Source organism: Chiloscyllium punctatum, chromosome 26, assembly GCF_047496795.1.
Source record: "Chiloscyllium punctatum isolate Juve2018m chromosome 26, sChiPun1.3, whole genome shotgun sequence".
Taxonomy (NCBI): domain Eukaryota; kingdom Metazoa; phylum Chordata; class Chondrichthyes; order Orectolobiformes; family Hemiscylliidae; genus Chiloscyllium; species Chiloscyllium punctatum.
In genome coordinates, this window is record NC_092764.1 from 60,209,328 (window position 1) to 60,236,039 (window position 26,712).

The window sequence follows — 26,712 nt, forward strand, 5'->3', positions numbered from 1 at the left end:
AGATGCCTTTGGTTTGTTGGAGTCAAACTCCTATAAAAAAAGATTAAAAATACATTAATAATATAAAAAAAGTTTTTTATGAATAAAGTATATTTGTGAAATAAAAAATCAAGGGCAACAGATGCATGGCAATACTATCATCCACAAGTTCCCCTAGAAGTCTCACATTATCCAAGTCTGAACACTATTACTATTCCTTCTTTGTTTCTGTGAAAACATTCTAGAACTAATCAGCACACTGGGCATATCTACAACACATGGACTGCAGTGCTAGGAACCTGGGTGATTGCACAAACTCCACACGGACATTCTCCTAGTTCCTGTGTGTATTTCCAGTTCAAAGATGTGCAGGCTGGGTGGATTAGCCATGAGAAATGCAGGATTATGGGGAAGCAGTCTGGGTCCGGTGCCCTTCAGAGGGGTGGGGGTGATCTGAATAGCCTTCTCCCACACTCTAGAGAGTCTATGAAGGCAGCTCACCTTCACATGGAGAATAAATGTTGGTCTTGCTAACAACAAGGCATATTCCTGCACCTTGTACAATTCCTTTTAGGACTCTTGAATGTTGTATTCCCTCCCATCCAGGGGTTGGCGTCAGTTTTACATTTTAAATAGCTCACTTAGTTCAGTGGGATGGATCAGGGGAATGGGTTTTTTTAAGTCTTGGCTGCTGAATATTGGCATTAAGCAGTGTAGGAGGCAAAGTGCAAAGGAAGAGCCCTTCTTTTCAACACCTTGACCCTATCTCCACCAAATTTTCCTAATACATCGAATTTCAGTACCCTCACTCCAGCTTGCAACCCTATATATTTTCTCATTTCCTATCCTGCTTACTGAAGCATCTGGACCTAGGTATCTTGTACCTAAGATGTCACCATAAGTGACGACTTGTAAACTTTACACTGCACTTCAATCCAATGAATTCAATTCCAACTTTACTGCTTGAGTAAGGTTATGCATTTAATGCAAAGTTGGTGTCATTCACTATCTTACTTGCCAATTTTGCATTTTGGAAGTTTCCAGACAATCTAGACTTAAGTGCCATTTCCTTGTGATTTTTAGGTTTGAATTTTGGTTGATGTTGTACAAAGAAAAATTACCTAATGCCCATTTCGCTTGACTATTCTGTCAGTTCCGATTCTCCTGACCTGTTCAGGAACACACAAAACCACGTGGTTATAAAGAATGGTCCTTGCTAATGTTCAGGCTTCATTTGCTGGATTTGTCTGGCTGTGACCATCACAGTTTTAAATGTCCTATCGGACACATGGTTTAGTGGCTTCTTCAGAACGATTTTTTCTCTTCTTACCCAATACACTTTGCACTTAGATGAGTCCTGACTTGCTGCAAGCAAGTGGTTCATCATGTTTCAAGTTTCTAATCAAATTTCGCATGGGTGCAGTCAGTAAGGAACTAATTACTTTGATGGTTTAGCGAGTAAATGAACTTGGTGCTGTGGTACCAGCTCAAAACAGATCAGGGAGGATCACAGGACTGATCTCTGATCTGGAATGAATTAACTATTCTAGGATGAGTAGTGACAGCAGTATAACTGCAGCATTGGAGAGAACGTTTCCTTTACAATTACCCCCTACCCCCACCCCAGATTAGCATAAAGTGCGCCCTGCTGGATGAGATGTGTAAGCATGTCACGAGAGAATAGATTGGCTTGGGCCATCAATCCATGGTGAATTCCCGGAGAGAATATATTAAGTGTTATAGCCTGTAACCCACCAACTGGGATTCAGTGCTCAGTCAAGTTTGAAGTACTCAATCTTCCAGTTAGAAATTGTTGTTATAATGATTAAACATTTTTCAGTCTACTTTCTTGAAAGGGTGCTTACATTTAAACCTGGTTATGTGCTGGTGCTGGACATGGAATCAGAGAATGATACAGCACAAATACAAGTCCATTGTGTCTATGTCAGCTGTTTACATCCAATTATAGTTGCTCTCCAGTGCTCTTTCCCACTATAATTCTGAAAAAATCTCCTCTTCAAGTACTTACCTAACTCCCTCCTGAGTGTTACCATTAAATCTATTTCTACCTCCCTGTTGAGCGGTGCCTTCCAGATCACAAAACACTGCAAAGATACAGAAATAAAACCAAAAGAATTACGTGGTGCTGTAAATCAGAAACAAAACAGAAATTGCTGGAAAAGCTCAGCAGGCCTGGCTGCACCTGTGAAGAGAAATTGGAGTGAACATTTCGGGTGCAAAAAGACATTGTCCTCTGTTCGTTTTGTCAATTGAAGACAGAAACAGGGGAATATATTACGGGGAACAAAGAAATGACAGATGAATTGAATTGGTACTTCAGATCTGTGTTCACTGGGGAAGACACGAGCAATCTCCCTGAGGTAACAGTGGCTGAAGGACCTGAACTGAAGGGAATTTATATTTGCCAGGAATTGTTGTTGGAGAGACTGTTAGGTCTGAAGGTTGATAAGTCCCCAAGGCCTGATGGTCTACATCCCAGGATACTGAAGGAGGTGGCTCGAGAAATCGTGGATGCGTTGGTGATTATTTTCCAGAGTTCGATAGATTTGGGATCAGTTCCTGCGGATTGGAGGGTGGCTAATGTTATACCACTTTTTAAGAAAAGTGGGAGAGAGAAAGCAGGAAATTATAGACCAGTTAGTCTGACCTCAGTGGTGGGAAAGATGCTGGAGTCTATTATAAAGGATGAAATTACGACACATCTGGATAGTAGTAATAGGAGGTCAGAGTCAGCATGGATTTATGAAGGGGAAATCATGCTTGACTAATCTTCTGGAATTTTTGAGGATGTAACTCTGAAGATGGACGAGGGAGTTCCAGTAGATGTAGTGTACCTGGACTTTCAGAAAGCTTTTGATAAAGTCCCACATGGGAGGTTAGTGAGCAAAATTAGGGCGCATGGTACTGGGGGCAAAGTACTAACTTGGATTGAAAGTTGGTTGGCTGATAGGAGACAAAGAGTCGTGATAAACGGCTCCATTTCAGAATGACAGGCAGTGACCAGTGGGGTACCACAGGGATCAGTACTGGGACCGCAGCTTTTTACAATATATGTTAATGATATAGAAGATGGTATTAGTAATAACATTAGCAAATTTCCTGATGATACTAAGCTGGGTGGCAGGGTGAAATGTGATGAGGATGTTAGGAGATTACAGGGTGACCTGGACAAGTTAGGTGAGTAGACAGATGCATGGCAGATGCAGTTTAATGTGGATAAATGTATGGTTATCCACTTTGGTGGCAAGAACAGGAAGGCAGATTGCTACCTAAATGGAATCAATTTAGGTAAAGGGGCAGTACAAAGAGATCTGGGTGTTCTTGTACACCAGTCAATGAAGGTAAGCATGCAGGTACAGCAGGTAGTAAAGAAGGCTAACAGCATGCTGGCCTTCATAACAAGAGGGATTGAGTATAGAAGAAAGAGGTTCTTCTGCAGCTGTACAGGGCCCTGGTGAGACCATACCTGGAGTACTGTGTGCAGTTCTGGTCTCCAAATTTGAGGAAAGACATTCTGGCTATTGAGGGAGTGCAGCGTAGGTTCACGAGGTCAATTCCTGGAATGGCGGGATTACCTTACACTGAAAGACTGGAGCGACTGGGCTTGTATACCCTTGAGTTTAGAAGACTGAGAGGAGATCTGATTGAGACATATAAGATTATTAAAGGATTGGACACTCTGGAGGCAGGAAACATGTTTCCGCTGATGGGTGAGTGCCGAACCAGAGGACACAGCTTAAAAATACGGGGTAGACCATTTAGGACAGAGATGAGGAGAAACTTCTTCACCCAGAGAGTGGTGACTGTGTGGAATGCTCTGCCCCAGAGGGCAGTGGAGGCCCAGTCTCTGGATTCATTTAAGAAAGAGTTGGATAGAGCTCTCAAGGATTGTGGAATCAAGGGTTATGGAGATAAGGCAGGAACAGGATACTGATTAAGGATGATCAGCCATGATCATATTGAATAGTGGTGCAGGCTCGAAGGGCAGAAGGGCCTATTCCTGCACCTATTGTCTATTGTCTATTGTCAATTTCATGTGTCCTCTGTGATCCTTGTCTTGCTAAACCGTTGCGCAAATGTGTCATGGGGTGAGGTTTGAAAATTGAATGGCAGTGTAACTTAATGTTGTGGAAACCTTGCTGCAGATAGTTTTCTTGGGTTTCAGTATCACAGACCTCTCCCATGGGTGTGCTCTTGCTTGCGTTGAGCTGGAGGATGTAATTATTGACCACATTGTTAAGTTGTATGCAGCTCACCCAGAGATCACAGGGCAAGCCCTCACCTTGTATACATTGGCTTTCTGGTTTCCTTGTGATCTTCCCTAGCTTCAGAAGGAAGTAGACTAAACACTCCACAGGATTGTGGGGGGGGGGGGGGGGGGGGACTATTTCTGACACTATTTAGACCGCATCTGGAAAACTGGAACGCTCATGGAGAAAACTGCCCTTTTCTTGCCACAGTTAAAGATGTGGCTTGTCTCCCATTTGTAACAATCTATCCCCTGTAGTGTTTCCCATTTGATGTACTGTGAGCTGGCAATGGCGAGCTTAAAAAAGAGAGAGAATGTGGATATGTATCTCCTCTCTCTCTCGTTCTCACCACATGAATATCTCAAGCCCAGCCACTAATGATTGTGTAGCTCTATGACTGTGCAAGGTTGTTAAGAGTGATTGAGTTAGATGACTTCCCATGGTTGGAGACATATGATACAGGCAGCACGTGTGGCTGCCACTGTTGCACTTTGCTTGTTTTTCCTGGAACTGGTCACTAGCCTGATGCCAGAGGCTATATAGCTTCACTACTCCATGTCACACATGGCCAAGTTGCAGAAATATCTGCCACAGGTTTGCTGTAAGGATTTGATAACATACCACAGAAGAGGTTAATAAACAACATTAAAACACTGGGGGATAATACACTGGCCTAGGTGGAGTAATGTTTAACAGGCAGAAAGTACAGATAAATGGACCTTTCTCAGCTTGGCAGGCTGTGACCAGTGAGGTATTGCAAGGATCAGTACTGTGTTCACAATCTACGTCCATGAACATTGACTACTTCCCATATCTCAGAGGCGTCCGATTGGCCAAAGCAGCTATTGATGAAGGGATCCTGCACTACCTCCAGCCACCTGAGGAAAAGGGTGTTCGAGGACAACAACATCAGATCAGACACCGAGCTCATGGTTTGCTGTGGTGTTTCCCACCCTCCCATGAGGATCTGACATGTGGACTGTCTACAGCAGACACTGCAAGGTGCTTTAGCAGTCCCATGAATGCTGCCTGTGCAGGATCCTGCCAATCTGTTGGGGAGAAAGATACACCAACACCAGCGTCCTCAACCAGGCCAACATCCCCAGCATCAAGGTACTGACTCCCCCTTGATCGGCTGCAATGGGCTGGGCACGTCATCCGCATGACCTACATGAAACTTCCCAAGCCAGCTCCCGAAATGGCGGGCAAAGCCCAGAGTGACAGAGGTGGCACTTCAGGGATGGCCTCACTGGGGGGAAAGGCAGCATTCCCACTTACATCTGGGAATCACCGGCCCAAGACCCGCCCCCAGTGGAGGAGGAGCATCCGCAAAGGCGCCCAGCACCTTGAGACTTGCCATTGGGAAAGGGTGGAGGCCAGGCACAAACAGTGAAAGGAGCACACTGTCACACCAACACCCCTGCCCACCCCTTCCCGTGACCACCACTCTAGCCGAAGCGTAACAGAGCCTGCGGTAGCTGCATCAGTCTGTACGGCCACCTACAGACTCACCCTGACACCAAAAGATCATCTACGAGCTTCCACCAATGACAATGCTAATGATTTGGATGTGGGCGCCAATTGTAATATCTCCCAGTTTCTAGATGGTACAAAACCTGGAGGAAATAAGTCTTGGGATTTTGGGTAGGTTGATTATGTGGGCAGGAGCAAAACTTACTGTCGATAAGTTGTGGTGAGGTTATCCCCTTTGATAGCAGGAATAAAAGTGCAGTGTATTGTTTATACAGTGAGAGACTGGAAAGTGTTGATTTCCAGTGCTGATATGAAAAAATCAAATAAAAAAATAATCAAAAACTTGAGAGGGTGCAGTTTGCAGTCCGGGTATTAAAATTACCCTAAAATATGAAATTCCTGGAGGAAATAATTTTAAAGTATGAGTGATTTCTTCACCTGTGCCTTGTAATATGAAGTTATCAGTTATTCAGTTTTACTTCAGAATACAGTATAACTCCCATTCTCTTGAATTTTCTGGTAACAAAATACAACACAGTGATTGTGATTTTTTTAAAAATCATGTTACAATTCAACTTGTATCAAAACTATTCTGAACTGTTGCGCAAAGTAACTCATCAGGCAGCACCTGCCAACCCCGTGACCTCTACATCGAGAAGGGCAAGGGCAGCAGATACATGGGAACACCACCCACTGCGAGTTCCCCTCCAATCCACTCACCATCCTGACTTGGAAATATATCACTATTTCTTCACTGTCAATGGGTCAACATCCTGGAATTCTCTCCCTCAGGGCATTGTGGGTCTGCCTACAGCACACGGACTGCAGTGGTTCCAGAGGCCAGCTCACCAGCGCCTTCTCAAAGGCAACTAAGGACAGGCAATAAATGCTGGTCTAACCAGCGACACCCACATCCCATGAACAAATTTTAAATAAACTGTATTGTCACAGTGAATGCCTAAAATCAGAGCAACCCTGAGCCTGGACTTGTATTTTAAACTTTCTGATAAGAGGTGTAATTTTGTAGTATTAAAATAACACTGAACACTCCAAGGAGAACATGTAATTTGGAACTAATTCCTGAGTAAGAAAGATCTGATTCAACAACATTGCAACCACTAAGAAGTAAACTGGACCATGCCATCATCAGGCGCCACAACGATTAGCTAGATAGAGCTGGCAGGACTTCCATTCCAATCCTATCTTTATAGAAACAAAAGCACATCAGAAGTAGAGTAAAAGACCACATCCGAACACAACAGTAATACAAAACCCCAGGGGAGATTTTGTAAGGATTATTCCTCAACCTTATTTGAACTCCATATAGGGTCTTTGGCTTAGCGAGTTCATTCCTGCCTGAGAGTCAGAGGCATGGCTGAGTAACTACGAACAGGAGTTCAGTCCCTGAGGTCTATGGTGACAATATCTGTTGGGCATGGATGTCCCCAGTGGTGTGTTTCTCATGAGAGCCTATTAGCCAAATCCATCCCCAAAACACACAGGACAAACCACCTTATGAGCTGATGTAGAAATGGTTACAGCTCAAAAGGAGCTTTCAGTTCCTGTCATTCTTCCCACATCCCACTTACTCTCCACAGGAAATGTATGAAGATTTGAAAATAGCTATTTGTGCACCAGATAGGGCACTCTTGTAGCTCAATGGTATTGTCCCCAACCCTGGACCAGGACACCTAGGTTCAAGTCCCGGAGGTGTGTAATAACATCGCTGAACAGGTTGATTAAAAAATTAAAATACAAACCTTACCAAGTTTGATCTCATTATAGCACATCAGAAATAGAGTGAAAGACCACATTCAAACATATGCTGAATTCTAATATTTATTTATGTTCACCTTGTAGATTGTCTATGATATTTGTCACAGTTTAAAATGGGCTTTCATACAGAAGGTACAATAAACCCAAGTGGCAGCCAAACAATACAAAATACCACCTAAAACTGGCCACAATCAGGAATCAGTTAGTAGGTAGAAATATTACTAAATGGAAAACCAGAAATGATAAAACGGTGTGACCTTTACACTTTATGTAGATGACCACTCATTACCCAAACAACTTTAAGGGACCTGAAGATATAGGAGACTGTTCATCAAATGATCACAAAACATTTGGGGTATTACTGCTGACTTATTTATTGCTACCTGCATTTCACCAGTTATAGTTTTAGTAAAAACACCATTATCTTCATTCATGTATTATCTGATATGAACAAAACCCATTGTGGGACTCAGTGACTTATCTGAAAGAGAATTTAGTATATGAGACAAGACTCTCTTGACCTTTGGACTAATGTCAGAGAGAATTGCGTTATTTTATAAGCATCACCAATCCTGCTGTAATCAATATCAGATTAGTTACTGAGGTTGGGTTAGTTAAATAGGCAAGAGGTAACTGAGAAGGGGGGAGGTAACTGGGAAAGGAGGGAGGAGCTGGGAAAGGAAGAGGGATACTGGGAAAGATGGGTGGTGCTGAGAAAGGAGGGGCATAGTGGGAAAGGAGGAGGATACTGGGGAAGTAGGAGGTACTGGGAAAGGGTGTTCCTGCTTACATTTATCAACATTCAATTCTCTTTGCTAATTTGCTGTGTGTCACTTTCACATCATTCTTACTCCCAGTAAAGGTCTGACCACGGCCACACAACGAGCGGAGCAAAACTGTGCAATTTCCCATTCTTCACCCAGAAACCGAGACTCCAGATAAATGGATAAATATTCCATCTCAAGTGTACTTTCCAATAAATAAATAGTTTTTGAAGCACAGCTGTTGTGGTAATGCAAATCTAGTAGTGAGCCTTCCTTGGGAAAGCTCCTATAAACAATGAAGAGATATTTGCGACTGTGGAGAAGATTTGTAGCTCAAGTTGAGGTTCGGATTGTAAGTTTGCTTGCTGTATGTCCCACTTTCCATGGAGTTCCGGTTTGAATACCAGCCCTTTAGGAATTCCCGTGCGTGTCTCTGCTTAGCCTGTCCCAGGATGGATGTGTTGTCCCAGTCGAAGTGGTGTCCTTCTTTGTCTGTGTGTAGGGATATTAGTGATAGTGAGTCACGTCTTGTGTTTGTGTATCCAGGTGGCTAGTTTCCTGCCTGTCTGTCTGATGTAGTGTTTGTTACAGTCCTTGCAGGGTATTTTGTAAATGGTATTTGTTTTGCTGGTCGTTGGTATAGATCCATCATGGTAGCCCACAAACCTACCAACACACTGAAAAAGGATCCTGTACCAACCACCAGCAAAACAAGTGTCATTTACAAAATACACTGCAAGGGCTGCAACAACCACTACATCAGGCAGACAGGCAAGAAACTAGCCACCAGGATACACGAACACCAACTAGCCACCAAAAGACATGACCCACTATCACTAATATCCTTACACACAGACGAAGAAAGACGCTACTTCAACTGGGACAACACATCCATCCTAGTTCAGGCTAAACTTGGCACGCACAGGAATTCCTAGAGGCCTGGCATTCAATTTGGAACTCCATCAATAAACACATCGATTTGGATTCCATTTACCAACCTCTGAGAAAAAGGACCAGAAATGATATATCACCCACCTGAAGAGACCAAGACACATAAATAAAAAGTGGGACAGATCACCAGCACTTCACCGGAGATGATGTTATCTAGCATGGTGACTAAACATCTGAAAACAATTGTGCCAGCTCAGTGAGCAAACTTACAAACTAAATAAAGAGATAATCTGATGGGCCGCAGTTTGTTTTTAACTTGCATGCGAAAGACATGGGTTCCATTGGCACAGCCCATATTTACTGCTTATCCACAATAGCCCTTGAGAAGTTGTGAGGAAGACATCATCTTTAATATAAATGATTGGGTTTGCTCAGTCAATCGAAAGGGTCATATTGCTGTGCATCTGCAGTCGTGCAAAGGCAAGACCTGGGCAAGGAAGACGGTTTTCCTTCCTTGGAGGATATTCATGAACCTGTCAGATTTTTAACAACAGTTCACAAGTTTCATGACTACCATTGCTGATGCCAGCATTGTATTCCAGAATTATTTAATTCATTGAATTTAAATCCCTCAAGTGCTGCAATGGGATTTGAACTTGCATTTTTGGTTTATAGCATCTCTAATGGTCCTGGATTCAATGTCCAATAGGTAGCATTTGCTGACAGTACAGCACTCACTCAGCACTACCATAAAGCATCAGCCTTGTCTTCATACTTATGTCACTGGATTGTTACATGAACATGAATTCAGCCTCTGACTTTAGAGGCAAGAGTAATATATCCACTGAGGGATGGCAGACTCGTCAGTTGTCAGCCCATTGCAGAAATCTGGCAATGAAAGAAAATCTTGGAAGGGGGATTCTTCAAAAGTAAGGCACCTAGGATGAAGCACATCCAATCTTGCAGCAAACACAGCAGTGTAAATTCAGTGAAAGAGTTAGGGGCACATTTGGACCCATTTGAAATCTCTCCAGTGTTTGACTCTGTGGGAAAAGAGCATTTCAGACATTTCTATAACCTTTTGCGGTTGGCAGGATCTTACTAATTTCTCTAATTAGAAAGAGCAGCTGGTTCCAGTTAGTTCAAACTGAAACAACCTCTGATGTAATGGCATTATCTCAACTTTCCTCGTAAGGAGTCGTGCTCAAGGCGATATATCCAAGCCTAATGCAAAAGCAAAACACAGCGAATGTTGGAAATGAAAAAAAAGTATTCAACAGGTCAGGCATCAGTTGTGAAGAGAATCTGTTCATGTTTACGGTTTCGTGATATTTTATCAGAATCACAATGGTGGAAGGCTTTCCATCTGAAATGTTAAAACTCTTTCTCTCATCACAGGTGCTGCCTGGCCTGCTGAGTACTTCTGGCATTTTCTGTTGTCATTACTGGGAAGTCAAGGCAACTCCTGGCTTAGATGCCCCTTTGGAAATGGAGCATGGACTGAAAGAATTTGGGTATTTGCTTTGACACTGAGTGATCTCACGCCACTTTGGGCAGCCACCAAGTGGACATCGTCACTCATCCACGTCTGGAGACGGAACATTTGTCAGGAAAATAAACCTAATTTTTGATCTGTGATCTGATCTTCTAGTTTGACCAGTTGGAACACAACACTTTACATTCATCTTTAAAACAAGAAAGCATTAAGGTCTAGGCTACTTTCTTAAAGTATTTTTCAGGGAGGTGGTGGTCTGGTCTGATAACTGAATATGCAGCTCCAACAACACTCAAGACGTGAGACACCACCCAGGGCAAAGTAGTCCATTTGATCAGCACCCCATCCACCACCTTCAACATTCAGTCCCTCCACCAGGAGCACCTGCAGGTTTACAAGCTGCAGTGATGGTTACTCACCAAATGTCCTTCACAACCCCTGACATTGGTCAGAGACATGTCGACATCACTGTGGATCAGGTCTCCTCAAAGTCATGTTGGATCTCAGCAGGACTACTGTGTGCAGTTATGGGTGACACATTGGAGGAAAGGTGTGAATGCATTGTCGAGAGTGCGGAAGCGATTTGCCAGAATGATTCCAGGAATGAAGCCTTTCAGTGATATGGGGAGATGGGACAGATTGAGACTGCTCTCTTTGGAGAGAAGAAGGCTGAGATCGATAAGAGATTTTCAAAATCATGAGCAGGCTGGATAGAGTGGCTCGTAAAAGAAAAGGAGAGAGGATAGATTGTGGGCGGCACGGTGGCACAGTGGTTAGCACTGTTGCCTCACAGCGCCAGAGATCCGGGTTCAATTCCCGCCTCAGGCGACTCTCTGTGTGGAGTTTGCACGTTCTCCCCGTGTCTGCGTGGGTTTCCTCCGGGTGCTCCGGTTTCCTCCCACAGTCCAAAGATGTGCAGGTCAGGTGAATTGGCCATGCTAAATTGCCCGTAGTGTTAGGTAAGTGGTAAATGTAGGGGTATGGGTGGGTTGCGCTTCGGCGGGGCGGTGTGGACTTGTTGGGCCGAAGGGCCTGTTTCCACACTGTAAGTAATCTAATCTAATCTAATCTAATTTAAAATGATGCTTAAAGGAAGCAAGGGTGATGTGAGAAAAAAATAACCTTTTCACACAGCCAGTGGTTAGAGTGTCGAACGCACAGCTTGGACTTGTGGTGGAGACACATAAAGACTTGAATCCAAAGTAGTCCCCAAGCAGGAGGCTGAAAGAGCACAACAAGCCAGGCAGCATCAGGAGGTGGAGACATCGACATTGTGATGGAGGCAGTTTCAACTGAGGCATTCAAGAGGGGCAATGGCTGGTTATTTGGATAGGAAAGGGGCATGGAGATTGGCACTACAGGCAGAATAGGCATGAGCTGTGCCCTAACTCAACCTGCGCTGCAGATACCTCTCAGACAGTGGGGGTCATTGGCCATTAAACCAGGGGAAGGGGAAGTCAGGACAAGCTGCTGCTGGAGGCTGTGCCTCTGGAGGCGCTGCAGCTTGGTTTACCTGCAGTGTGTGTGTGTGTGTGTATTGTATGCAGTGTATCGCTGTGGCACTGGGACTTGATGCTATGTCTATCCTCCGCGCTCTGTACTGGCAGCGTTGCTGCTACATGCCGGCTCTCAGAGCCCTCCGTGGCCAGAGAAACCACCAGCTTCAAGCCCAGGTATAAGGCTGGGGAGGGGGGAAAGGATCGCTGCCCAGCCGCGGGCGATCGAAAAGTGTCTCCGGACCCCACCCCCTCCGGCGCTTTCCCGACCCAATGTAACAATTTGGCAAAGTTGCTACATTCTTCCGGGTCTGAGCACTGCACATAGAGGCCCCCAGTTTAAACAAAAGCATTTCTAATCTGCTTAAATCCTGGAGATTTTGAACATACTGTTTATAATGAATGAGCCCTTAATTGTTTCGCTTGATTCTAAGTGAAAACTAACCTTTTACATAATTAAAATCACAGTTTTTAGTCCAAAGATGTGCAGCTCAGATTGGCCATGATAAATTACCCATTGTGTTAGGTGCATGAGTCAGGGGTAAATATAGAGTGGGGGAATGGATCAGGGTGGGTTACTTTTCGGAGGGGTCGTGTGGACTTGTTGGGTCGAAGGGCCTGTTTCCACACTGTAGGGAATCTAATCAAATCTTTCCTTGCCTTCCGCTGGGCGAATATTAATGGGTCAGTGCTGCCAAGTTAATTACAGGATTAGTGGGCATCGACCCTCGGGTAAACACTATACAACACAGACTGAGGACAGGTCAGGAGTAATAAATGTTGGAACAAAATGGAGTTGGGCTTGTTTTCCCAGTCAGTTTGTGTCGATACTGGCACCCACTGTCTCAACATGAAACTGTGCTTCAGTATCTCATCTCACACCGGCTGTACCTCGGCTATTTTTAGGTTCTTTTGAATAAACACAGTTGCCTGCTGCAAGTCGGTTTGCAATCTCGTTGTATTTGCAACTCATAAATACTGCCTCGCTTCCCCAACGTTACACTGCATGTAAGTAGTTATCCCTTGATTCACCGGCAGTGACTTACCCTCATCCCCACAACAGGTTCGCTGTGGTCACATCAGCATAGTAGAAACATAAATAAGCAGTTCATGTAAGCATTTATTAAGTAAATTATAGACTAGGAGCGGACTGGGATGCCTCCAACAAAATAATAAACACAGCATGTAATGGCATTATTTTGCACCTTCAAAAGGCCATGGTTGCCATATGTTACTAAGATATTCGTCACCTTCACTTCTTTCATTTCCTTAAATGCATTACAGTGTCCAAGTATGTTTGTTTTTATTTATTTTCCAGCATTTCTTGCTTACTTTTATCTATTTTCAATTCTTTGATGTGTACCACTTCTGCATCATTCTTTCTGAGCTACAATTTCTTCTAATTTCTTCTGTTGCTGTTTTCTGATATTTTGTTCTTTGGATTCCACCATAAGCCAATCTCTGTTGTTTGCTGGTCTCTCTCAGCAATGCCATCGTGCTGAGGTTGAATCAATGCCCAGTAGTCCTTGTCACAGGTTCTCCACGGGTCCTGTGTGCCACGGTTCTTTAATATTGTGATTAATTTTACTTAATTGGGAGCTGTTGACCTCTCTTCCTATGTTCTTCCTCCACACAGCTCCCCCCCACCTAATCCTGTCAGAGTAATTTGAATCAGGGGATACTTGCTTTGTCAAGCATGACAATAAAGGCTGTGGGACCTTTCCAATTTTGACAACATTTAGTAGGTGGGCTATACAATAAGTATTTAGCACTCTTAGCTCCAGTGAAGAGGAACACAGATTATTCTTGTTAATTATAACAACTTCATGACTACACCTGATCCTTCAACACTGCATTTAGTACCACTCTTCAGCTTTTGAATATAATGTATCCAGAACATTAACTAAGGATCCTATTTTTTCTGACTGGTGGTCTTATTTACTGTGTTTGATATCATATCAATTTTAAAGGTTTGGCATCCTCATAATATTAATCCCTTCAGCTGCATTTGCCATAGAATCTTTTAGCCTGTCTATACTGTTCCTACAGTCCTTCTTATAGTTTGCTGTACTCAATTGTCACTTTCGCAAAGCTGACATTGTTGCCTCACTTCCTGACGAGTTATTTATCTTTATGAAAGTAAAATGGGTCACACAGGCGATGAGAAACACCACTCGTGATGTCACCCCAGTTAAAGGAACTTGCCTTTCAAGCTTCTTTCTCTCTCTCTCTCTCTACATGGCCACATTTCAGTTAATTACATGTGTCATTATCTTTACCACACACTATCTGATGAACTGTTTTGTTCGAAAATCCACGGATACCACATTTACTAATTAGATTACTTACTTAGTAAATGTGGTATCTGTGGATTTTCAAAAAAAAACAGTTCATAAGATTACTTACAGTGTGGAAACAGGCCCTTTGGCCCAACAAGTCCACACTGACATGCAACCCACCCATACCTCTACATTTACCCCTTCACCCAACACTATGGGCAATTTAGCATGGCCAATTCACCTGACCTGCACATCTTTGGACTGTGGGAGGAAACCCACGTAGATATGGGGAGAATGTGCAAACTCCACACAGTCAGTCCCCTAAGGCGGGAATTGAACCAGGTCTCTGGTACTGTGAGGCAGCAATGCTAACCACTGTGCCACCCACTTCTGTATCTTCAAATAATTCCTGCCTATCAGGCAAAACCATCCTGTTTGAACTCCAGGTCTTTTTCAGTATATAATTTCAGTTACATCACGCTGTCAACTTTTGCTATAAATTCAGTGTCTTAAGATCTTATACTCTACAACCACCCGATGAAAGATCAGCGCTCCGAAAGCTAGTGCTTCCAAATAAACCTATTGGACTATAACCCGGTGTTGTGATTTTTAACTCTGCTTGAACTCTATTTACTTGTTCTGATTAATTGACCCAAGTTCATTTATGTAGTGGTATCCCATTGTCCTTCAGAACTGAATGTCCTTTCATCTTGAAGTCACCTTAGCAGTGAGTCAGTGTGAGGAAGTAAATTGGGAGAGTGTCTTTATTCTTATAGTTTCTGAGCTATAGATTCAGCACATGTTTATGTGACACCTTTCCAGTGATTACCTGGGAACATTGACAAGACAGTGGAAGAGGGAGGGTGTATTTTTATGATGTTGCTTAAAGATTGTATGGAGTTGGAAATGGGAAAACTATTCAATTGAGAGCTGCTCTTGTATTATTTCATCTCCAACACGAATTGTTGTGCTAAAGGTACTGCAGGTCTGTGACTTTCTACGCCTTTAAAAGGCTGAAATTTGCCATGTGATTTCAAACAGCGATGCCCAACAGGCTTGTTGGCTTGGGAGGGCATCACAGCTTACCCTGATGGATACTTTGTGAGTTACTGTGTGGCGACAGGAGTGAAAGCTGTTGCTGGCTGTTTTTCCCTCTTCGCTTTGATGCACAGGGTTCATTTATTGCACTCCTACAGCTGCCTATCAACCAACAAAGACAATCTGTAGATCAAATTCGTTCCAGTTGAACAATACATTTCCCAACTGTGACACTGGGAAATGGAAAGAAAAAATGAACAGTAGTGACTGGTGATTTTCAAAAGTGATTGTATAATCTGGATACATGTGAGGTGCTGCATCTTGGAAAGGCAAATCAGAGCAGGACTTATCCACATAATGGTAAGGACCTGGGGAGTGTTGTTGAACAAAGAGATCTTGGAGTGCAGGTTCATAGTTACTTGAAAGTGGAGTCGTAGCTAGATAGGATAGTGAAGAAGGCATTTGGTATGCTTTCCTTTATTGGTCAGAGTACAGGTGCACAATCCTTTATCCGAAATGCTCAGGACCAGCTCATTTTCGGAATTCAGAATTTTTTGACTTTCAGAATAAGTGACATTTTTGGTGAAATTTTTAAAAAGTCTTACCAGAGGAGCAGATTCACTGAGTAAAACAGGTCTTGAGACAGAATTGAGGCCTACCAGTGCTGCCACACCCCCACACACATCTCATCTGAGTGACATGCATTGAGCGGGTGTCAACTTGGATTACCTGTTTGCACACCAAACAACCTTGTTAATGAGAAAAAACCACAAGAAAAAGCTTCGGACTTTAGAGCTGTTCGGATTTCGGGATTTCAGATAAAGGGTTGTCTACCTGTATTGAGTATAGGAGTTGGGAGGTCATGTTGTGGCTGTACAGGACATTGGTTAGGCCACTGTTGGAATATTGCGTGCAATTCTAGTCTCCCTCCTATCGGAAGGATATTGTGAAACTTGAAAGGGTTCAGAAAAGATTTACAAGAATGTTGCCAGGGTTGGTGGATTTGAGGCTGAAGAGGCTGGGGCTGTTTCCCCTGGAGCGTCAGAGGCTGAGGTGACCTTATAGAGGTTTACAAAATTATGAGGGGCATGAATAGGATGAGTGGACAAGGTCTTTTCCCTGGGGTGGGGGAGGCCTGAACTCGAGGGCATAGGTTTTGGGTGAAAGGGAAAAAAATTTAAAAGGGACCTGAGGGGCAATGTTTTCATGCAGAGGATGGTGCGTGTATGGAATGAGCTGTCAGCGGAAGTGGTGGAATCTGATACAATTACAACATTTAAAAGGCATCTGGATGGGTGTATGAATAGGAAGGGTTTAGAGGGATATGGGCTGTGTGCTGGCAAATGGGACTAGATTGGGTTGGGGTGTCTGGTCGGTGTGGACGAGTTGGACCGAAGGCTCTGTTTCTAGGCTATACATCTCTATGATTCTATTTGTCTAAATGTTTTCTTTTCACTCCTCAGAGAAGATTGCATCGTGATATTATTGAGGCACTGAAAGCAGCAGCAGGAGCTGAAAACGTTTCCACAGCAACTGCTGTCCGAGAGCAGCATAGAAAAGATGAATCATATCAAAGGTAAGAGCTTTGGTTTTCATGTTGGAGAATAATGTGCTTTTAGAGGCACCCTAAATTCAAGTTCACACAACTTATAAATTGAAAGGCTGCTGTTTGTTTGGACCTTGCTTCATTGCACTATAATGCTTGCTGTTGGTTGCTTGTATCAGCTCATGTAAGCACTGTCTATCACTGCACATCCCACTGATAATCCCTCCCTAGCTCAGAGTCAACTCAGAATTATACACAGTGAATCACAACGTATATTTTAATTTCAAAAGATACTGTTTGTCTTAAACCTATGGGGTTCATGTAGGTTGCAACCAAATGAATTACTTCAACATACATCTTCCTATCACTTTAACAAAAATGTTACTGTACTGAGAGGTTGGTTCTCAGTTATGTTCTGGACCAGAGGTGATTTTATGACTTTTATTTTAAGCAGCATGTTGTTGAGATGTGGTTGCACATCTTGAAAAGTTGGTGAGAAAAGATTCAAAAATAACTTTCAAAAAGAAGTTGGATAAACCTTATCAGGAGAAAATTAAAGAGCAGGGAAATGGGACTAATTGAATAGCTCAGTGAAAGAGTCAGCACAGGGGTTAATGGCTGAATGGCCCTCTGTGTTGGGAGCATTTTGCAGTCTTAACAGGGGAAGTTAGATTCCCTCTGATGGGGTCTCTGGATCCATTATGGCTATTCCATTGCCAAATATGCAATAATACTGACTATTGCAATAATACTAATAATGTTCTAATACTGACACAGGTCAGGTAGACTGAGTCTCCAGCCTGTATGTTTATGATCATCGAGTGACATAGGCAGAAGGATTTGCCCTGATCATGAAGGTGATGAAGCCTGGCTTGAGGGGTCAATCATTTAACACACAGGCTGTGAAGGTATCAAGCTCATGAGAGTCTGAGCTTTGGATTGTTCTTTGAGTGAGGCAGATAGACCCTCCTCTGTTCAAACCCCAGCTCACACTGACAGAGAAAAAGGCTGTTTTTATCTTGAACCAGATTTGTGGTAAGGGTACCCATTGGCAATGCAAGAATCAACTTGGATAGACTTAATTAATGCAGGTGACCACACTGGATTCTCTAAGCCATATTTAATCTCTCAACCAATATCATTAATACAGATGGTCTGCTCATAGAACATAGAACAGAGAACAGTACAGCACAGAACAGGCCCTTCAGCCCACGATGTAGTGCCGACCATTGATCCTCATGTATGCACCCTCAAATTTCTGTGACCATATGCATGTCCAGCAGTCTCTTAAATATCCCCAATGACCTTGCTTCCACAACTGCTGCTGGCAACGCATTCCATGCTCTCACAACTCTCTGTGTAAAGAACCCGCCTCTGACATCCCTTCTATACTTTCCTCCAAACAACTTAAAACTATGACCCCTTGTGTTAGTCATTTCTGCCCTGGGAAATAGTCTCTGGCTATCGACTCTATCTATGCCTCTCATTATCTTGTATACCTCAATTAGGTCCCCTCTCCTCCTCCTTTTCTCCAATGAGAAAAGTCCGAGCTCAGTCAACCCTCCAGTCCAGGCAGCATCCTGGTAAACCTCCTCTGAACCCTCTCCAAAGCATCCACATCTTTCCTATAACAGGGCGACCAGAACTGGACGCAGTATTCAAAATGCGGTCTAACCAAAGTTTTATAGAGCTGCAACAAGATCTCACGACTCTTAAACTTAATCCCCCTGTTAATGAAAGCCTTAACAACCCTGTCCACTTGGGTGGCCATTTTAAGGGATCTTTGTACCTGCACACCAAGATCCTTCTGTTCCTCCACACTGCCAAGAATCTTATCCTTAATCCTGTGCTCAGCTTTCAAATTCGACCTTCCAAAATGCATCACCTTGCATTTATTCAGGTTGAACTCCATCTGCCACCTCTCAGCCCATCTCTGCATCCTGTCAATGTCTCGCTGTAGCCTACAACAGCCCTTTATACTGTCAACGACACCTCCAAACTTTGTGTCATCTAGAAACTTGCTGACCCATCCTTCAATCTCCTCATCCAAGTCATTAATAAAAATTACAAACAGTAGAGGCCCAAGGACAGAGCCCTGTGGAACACCATTCACCACTGACTTCCAGGCAGAATATTTTCCTTCTACTACCACTCGCTGTCTTCTGTTGGCCAGCCAATTCTGTATCCAGACAGCTAAGTTCCCCTGTTTTCCCATTCCTGCTGACCTTCTGAATGAGCCTACCATGGGGAACCTCATCAAATGCCTTGCTGAAGTCCATATACACCACATCCACAGCCTGACCCTCATCAACGTTTCTAGTCACATCCTCAAAGAACTCGATAAGGTTTGTGAGGCATGGCCTGCCCCTCACAGAGCCGTGTTGACTGCATTTAATCAAGCCATGCTCTTCCAGATGGTCATAAATCCTATCCCTCAGAATCCTTTCTAACACCTTGCAGACGACAGACGTGAGACTGACTGGTCTGTAATTGCCGGGGATTTCCCTATTTCCTTTCTTGAAGAGAGGAATTACATTTGCCTCTCACCAGTCCTCAGGTACGACTCCAGTGGAGAGTGAGGATGCAAAGATCTTCGCAAGTGGCGAAGCAATTGCATTTCTCGTTTCCCAAAGCAGCCGAGGACAAATCTGGTCCGGGCCTGGCGACTTGTCAATCTTAATGTTTGACAAAATTTTCAGCACATCAGCTTCCTCTATCTCTATCCATTCCAGCATATACACCTGCTCTTCAAAGGTTTCATTCACTACAAAGTTTGTTTCTTTCGTAAAGACAGAAGCAAAAAACTCATTTAGGGCTTCCCCTACCTCCTCAGACTCTGTACACAAGTTCCCAATGCTATCCCTGATCGGCCCTACTCTTTCTTTGGCCATTCTCTTATTCCTCACATAAGTGTAAAATGCCTTTGTGTTCTCCCTAATCCGTTCTGCCAAACCTTTCTCGTGCCCCCTCCTGGCTCTCCTCAGACCATTTTTGAGCTCCTTCCTCACCTGCCTGTAATCCTCTAGGGCTGAGCTTGACCCTAGCTTCCTCCACCTTACGGAAGCTGCCTTCTTCCTTTTGACAAGAAGCTCCACTGCTCTCGTCATCCAAGGTTCCTTTATCTTACCCCTTCTTGCCTGTCTCAGAGGGACATATTTATTCATCACTTGCAGCAACTGTTCCTTAAACAGTCTCCACATGTCTATAGTGCCTTTACCATGGAACAATTGCTCCCAGTCTATGCTTCCTTACTCATGTCTAATCACATCATAGTTTCCTCTTCCCCAATTAAATATCCTCCCATTTTGCCTAATCCTCTCCTTCTCCATAGCTATGTAGAATGTGAGGCAGTTGTGGTCACTATCACCAAAATGCTCTCCCACCACAAGATCTGATACCTGCCCCGGCTCATTGCCGAGCACCAAGTCTAGAATGGCCTCTCCCCTCGTCGGCCTGTCAATGTACTGAGTTAGGAAACCCTCCTGAACACACTTTACAAAAACAGCTCCATTCAAATCTTCTGCTCGAAGGAGGTTCCAATCAATATTGGGAAAATTAAAGTCACCAATTACAACAACCCTACTACATCCACATTTTTCCAAAATCTGCCGACCTATGCTTTCTTCCATCTCCCTGCTGCTATTGGGGGGCCTGTAGTAAACCCCTAATGAGGTGACTGCTCCCTTGCTGTTCCTAATTTCCACCCATACTGACTCGGTAGGCAGATCTTCCTCAACAATGGAAACTTCTGTAGCTGTGATACCCTCTCTGATTAGTAGTGCTAACCCCCTCCTCTTTGTCCCCCCTCCCTATTCTTTTTAAATGCTCTAGACCCTGGGACATCCAGCAACCATTCCTGCCCCTGAGAAACCCATGTCTCTGTTATGGCCACAACATCATAGCACCAGGTACTGATCCATGCTCTAAGTTCATCACTTTTATTTCTGATACTCCTAGCGTTAAAGCAGACGCACTTTAACTGATCCTTTGGCTCCTTCCCAGGAAAATCCTTCCCACTAGCTGGTGTACCTCTTGCTATTACCTCATCTGCATCAACTCTCACCTCTGGTATACAGCTCAGGTTCCCACCCCCCTGCCATACTAGTTTAAACCCTCTCGAACTACTCGAGCAAACCTTCCACCCAGGACATTGGTCCCCTTCCAGTTCAGATGCAACCCGTCCTTCTTGTACAGGTCCCACCTTCCCCAGAAGGCATCCCAATTATCTACATATCTGAAGCCCTCCCTCCTACACCAGCTGCGCAGCCACATGTTAAGCTGCGCCCGCTCCCTGTTCCTCGCGTTGCGATCTTGTGGCACCGGTAGTAAACTAGAGAACACTTCTCTGTTCGTCCTGCTTTGCAACTTCCATCCTAACTCCCTGAAATCACTTTTTCTATCCTCAATCCTTTTACTGGCTATATCATTGGTGCCAATATGTAACACGATTTCTGGCTGTTCGCCCTCCCCTTTTAGAACATTATACACCCGATCAGAGATGTCCCGGACCCTGGCACCAGGGAGGCAACATACCTTCCAGGAATCCCGATCCTGATCACAAAATCTCCTGTTGATTCCCCTAACTATCGAGTCCCCTACCATGAGTACTTTTCTATTCTGCCCCCTTCCCTTCTTTGCCACAGTGTCAGGCTCAGTGCCAGAGAACTGACTGCTATGGCTTTCCTCTGGTAGGTCATCCCCCCCCCAGCAGTATCCAAAACGGTATACTTATTGCTGAGGGGAATGTCCACAGGGGATCTCTGCACTGTCTGACTGTCCCCTTTCCTCCCCCTAACTGTAACCCATCTATCCTTGTCCTGAGCCTTAGGAGTGACCAACTCCCGGTAACTCCTCTCAATTCCCCCCTCAGCCTCCCGAATAATCCATAGTTCATCCAGCTCCAGCTCCCAATTCCCTAACACGGTATCTCAGTTCCGTGTGGAGGACTCTACTCCACACAAATTTCTTTGGGACACTCTCTGATCATTATTGGCACTAAGTAATTGTAAGTCCTTCCCTTCACCTTCATCCACAAACATCAGTTTTCAAATGACACCCAGAATACCTGCAAAATGGCTTTATTCCATTTTGAAGTTGATGGTTTCCGGAAGTTCCGGTGTAAGACTGTTAGTTCATGAAATTGGGTCTCATTGTCGTTGCTTAGTGCCTTCTGAGTGGGAGCAATGAGGCCCAGTTGCTATCTCCAAAGAAACATAGAAGGTAAGAGCAGGAGGAGGCTATTCAGTCCCTCAAACCTGCTGTACCATTCATCATGATCATGGCTGGTCATTCAACTCAGTAGCCGAATCCTGCTTTCTTTCCATAACCTTTGATCCCATTTGCCCCAAGTGCTATCTCTAGCCTCCTCTTGAATACATTCAATGTTTTGGCATCAACCACTTCCTGTGGTAATGAATTCCACAGGCTCACCACTCTTTGAGTGAAGGCATGTCTCCTCATCTCTGTCCTAAAAGGTCTACCCTGAATCCACAGACTGACTTCTGGTTCTGGACACACCCACCATCAGAAACACCCTGCCTGCATCTACCCTGTCTCGCCTGTTGAAGTTTCCAAGTCATCTTTCTTATGGAATAAGAGTTATTTACAGCAGCAACAACTTGCATTTTAATGAAGTGCCTTTAACACTAGTGAAACCATCTTAAGGAGTCCCAGTCAAACAAATGAAACATTGGAATAATTTTAAACCTACGTAACAGTGAGATGGGAAATAGAGAGGAGGCTTACAAAGGGAATTTCAGAACTTGAGGCTTAGGCAGCTGGTTCTGTAACATCAATCCTGGGGTTTATCACAGGTTAGGGAAATGTGATCTACTTGTGTTTCCCAAAGCAATATTCAGATGTGTCCTTTTTACATTGAATATCTGCCAATTTCATTCATTGGATTGGCTGCATTACGTTGATTCAAGTGCTAAATATTTGGAAGATTGATCTCAAAAACCTATGAATAATCCTCGTTGTTCCAATTTGTGTGAAGTTGCAAACCTCCAGATGCAGTTGTGTGGCCACAGAATGTGGAGCAGGTCAGCAGAATGGCTCGAATCTGTTTCGAGAATGATATCCCCATCATCCCTTATGGTACAAGCACAGGGATGGAAGGAGGAGTGCTCGCAGTGAAGGTAGGGGGGAATTTGTGTTCTTTATAAAATAAACAGAGACTTTTCCTTCCCCTTTTACAGGTACATATAGGAGCTCTCAAAGGCTTGATGTGCTTTTATTTGAATTGGTAAATATTAAGATAGAGTTTTTATCAGGTACCTTATAAAAGTTCACTTCTAACCTGTAGCAGCAGGTGGATATTGAGAGTTAATATGGCTGATAGAAAGGACTCACCGATACACAACAATCACTGCCATTCAGCTAGTCAACTGCCAGGCACAGTGACAGTCTGCCCCTTTAACAATCCTTTAGGCATCTACTCCTAGTGTTAACTTCAACTGCTTTATCAAAATGGCACTTAGTATTAAATTCAGGCTCTGCTTAAGATCCCCTCTCGTCCTCCCTTCCAGTAGTCATAGAGATATACAGCATGGACACAGACCCTTCGGTCCAACTCGTCCATGCCGACCAGACATCCCAATCTGACCTAGTCCTATTTGCCAGCATTTGACCCATATCCCTCTAAACCCTTCCTATTCATATACCCATCCAGATGTCTTTTAAATGTTGGAATTGTACCAGCCTCCAGCACTTCCTCTGGCAGCTCATTCCATACGTGTACCACCCTCAGCATGAAAACGTTTCCTCTCACCTTAAACCTATGGCCTCCCCTGGGAAATATACCTTCGCTATTCACCTTTTTCATGCCCCTAATGATTTTATAAAACTCTATAAGGTCACCCTCTGTCTTTGATGCCCCAGAGAAAATAACCCCAGCCTATTCAGCTTCTCCCTGGAGTTCAAACCATCCTTGTAAATCTTTACTGCACCCTCTCAAGTTGAACATCATCCTTCCTATAGAAGGACAACCAGAATTGTACACAGTGTTCTGTAACTGGCCTCACCAATGTCCTGTACAGCTGCAACATGACATCTCAACTCCTATACTGGATTAGTGGTGCTGGAAGAGCACAGCAGTTCAGGCAGCATCCAACTTTACCTCTTTTTATCTCAACTCCTATACTCAATGTTCTGACCAATGGAGGCAAGCGTGCCAAATGCCTTCTTCACCACCTTGTCTACTTGCCTGTTTGAGAATTGGAATTCAGTTCAGTACTATGTAATATGTAAAGAAAACTATCATCTGTAGAAGTGGCCACTTGACTACCAGATTATTGCTAAAAACACACCTAGTTGATCATTGTTCTGCAGAGAGGAAAGCCTGCACTCCTACCTGATTGTCCTGTGTAAGATTGTCATTCCATATCAATGTTGGCTGCTGTGTTTAATACGTGACAGAAGTGTTGGCTGTAAAATCCACTACACTCGAATTAGGAGCAGGAGTTGGCCACTCAGCCCCTTGAGCCTAGCTCAATTGGATCATAGCTCGTGTGGTCACTCTACATTCCTGCCTACCCTGCTAACCTTACACCCTCTGGCTTATCAGAAATCTATCTCCCTCTGCCTTAACACTATTCAAAGGCTCTGCCTCCACCATCTTTTGAGGAAGAGGGTTTCAAAGACTCATGACCTTCTATGGAGAAAAAGAAATTCTCATCATTGTAAGGGGTGCACCCCTCTTCTTTACAGCTTTCAGGAGGAAGCTCCAGTTTTCCACTTCAAGCAGAAAACATTGTTCCTAATTTCACTGCTAAATGATCCAGATCAATTGTTAAAATTGAATGTTGTCACTTGCTCTGGATGTCCCACGACATCTTCATTTGGTCACCCCGTCAGCCTGCTAGAGAGTTTATACAACATTTTCTCATAGTTTAGCTCGTCAAACTCTGATGTCATTCCAGTGAATTGACACAGTGTGAAGTTGAAGGCCAACATCCGTTTCCACAGGTTTAATGACCAAAACAAGTCTGTACACCAAACACATCTGATTAAGTCTCTCTATAACTATGGGATCATAGCCATACTTTTATGTTCCAACCTCCATGAGATAGAGGTCAACTTTCCATTATTCCTTTTTTATTACTTTTTGTACTTGTGCTTGCAGCTTAGTGATTTGTGTACCTGAAAATCCAAATCTCCTGGATCCATACTATCAAATTATCAACTTCTTCCCCTGTTGTCAGTGGAAGTTGGAAGCAAAGCAATCAGCTCTCTTCCTGCCCTCAGCACTAGCGAATGCTGTGTAACCATAGCAACTCACTCAGTGTTTTCCCCTCTTTATAGAATTTATGTCCAAATAGATCCCTGCCATTCTTCGCATTGACTAGATTATATTCAATAAATAAGAAAGTGTTCTTGCTTTCTTTGTGTGGTTTCTCTATAAATTACTGGATAAAATGTATCCTCTCTTCCACGTAGACTACTGACTGAAAATAGAATATGTTATGCTGGAGTAGCACCCTGGAAATCAAGCCCCCTCTATTTCCAGAGACAAATTTTACCAAGTGTTAAAAGTTTTTTGAGGTACGCACAGTATCCCAATTTACCTGACATTCAGACCAAGTTTGGTAGTTAGCATGGTCCAAGTCTCTGTACCAAACACTAATGACTATTTATTAAACTATAGCTGTAGGCAAATGGGAATAAACCATTGCCATTTAACACTTAACTAAAACTCCAATCCCCTTGTAAACTCCTCCTTACACACACACACACACACACACACACACACACACACATACCCAGACAAACAAATAGCAAAACTGATTCTTGGTGGAGCTGGAGAAAACATTGAATATCATTTCAGTGGTCTTTGCTTCCTGATTCCAACCTTGAGACGATTCTGCCTTCGGCTTGCCATGCCTTTGTTGTTTAGTTGTCTTTCTCTGGAAGCTTCACTGATTTGTATAATGTACAATGTCTCTGATTTATCAGTTCAAAAGTCACAGCTCTTAGCAACTGTGGTTGGAAATGCAACTGGTTTTCTTCAAGTTTAAACTAAGAACTTTACTGCAGAGAACAGGCAGCGTCTGCTGAGGAGAGTAACAGCACACACACTCTATTTCTTTCTTTCTCTCTGTGTCTCTATAACTTGTTTCCAGTTCCAACCTGCCCAGTTAGCTAAGAACCAATAAGCTTTTCTTGTAAACAACTCCTTGATTTCTGATCGTCTGCACATTATAGAAATCCGCAGCCACAAAAACAGAGTTCAGGTAGGGAGCGAATTCCAAGCTGTAAAATTATACAGCCAAAAACCTTTTTTCCCTCTCACCTTAAACCTATGCCCTCCCACATCCAGGGAAAAATACCTTGGCTATTCACCCTATCCATGGCCCTCATGAATTTACAAACCTCTAAAGGTCACCTCCCTGCCTCGGTCGCTCCAGAAAAAATAGCCCCAGCCTACTTAGCCTCTCCCTCCTTGTAAATCTTTCCTGCACCCCCTCAAGTTGAACATCATCCTTCCTATAGAAGGGTAACCAGAATTGTACACAGTATTCTATAAGTGGCGTCACCAATGTCCTGCACAGGTGTAACATGACATCCCAACTCCTATACTCAACCTTTTTTCTCCATGCAGTCTTCAGTTTTTATAAACAGAAAAATAACAAGAAGTTTCATACAAATGAAGTCATATACATGCTATAATCTTAAACAGACTCCTTCATTGTAACAGCTTCCAGAAC

The 26,712-nt window shown here is 43.6% G+C and overlaps 1 protein-coding gene across 1 annotated transcript in view; it reads left to right on the forward strand.

Moving 5' to 3' along the window:
- The first annotated feature begins 12,167 nt into the window (after positions 1–12,167).
- ldhd (lactate dehydrogenase D) overlaps positions 12,168–26,712 on the forward strand; it is a 37,252-nt gene continuing 22,707 nt past the window's right edge. The window contains exons 1-3 of the mRNA XM_072547525.1: positions 12,168–12,322; positions 16,926–17,038; positions 23,004–23,145. Of these exons, the coding sequence (XP_072403626.1) occupies positions 12,191–12,322; positions 16,926–17,038; positions 23,004–23,145 (387 nt within the window). The 5' untranslated portion in view covers positions 12,168–12,190. The remainder of the gene's footprint in view (positions 12,323–16,925; positions 17,039–23,003; positions 23,146–26,712) is intronic.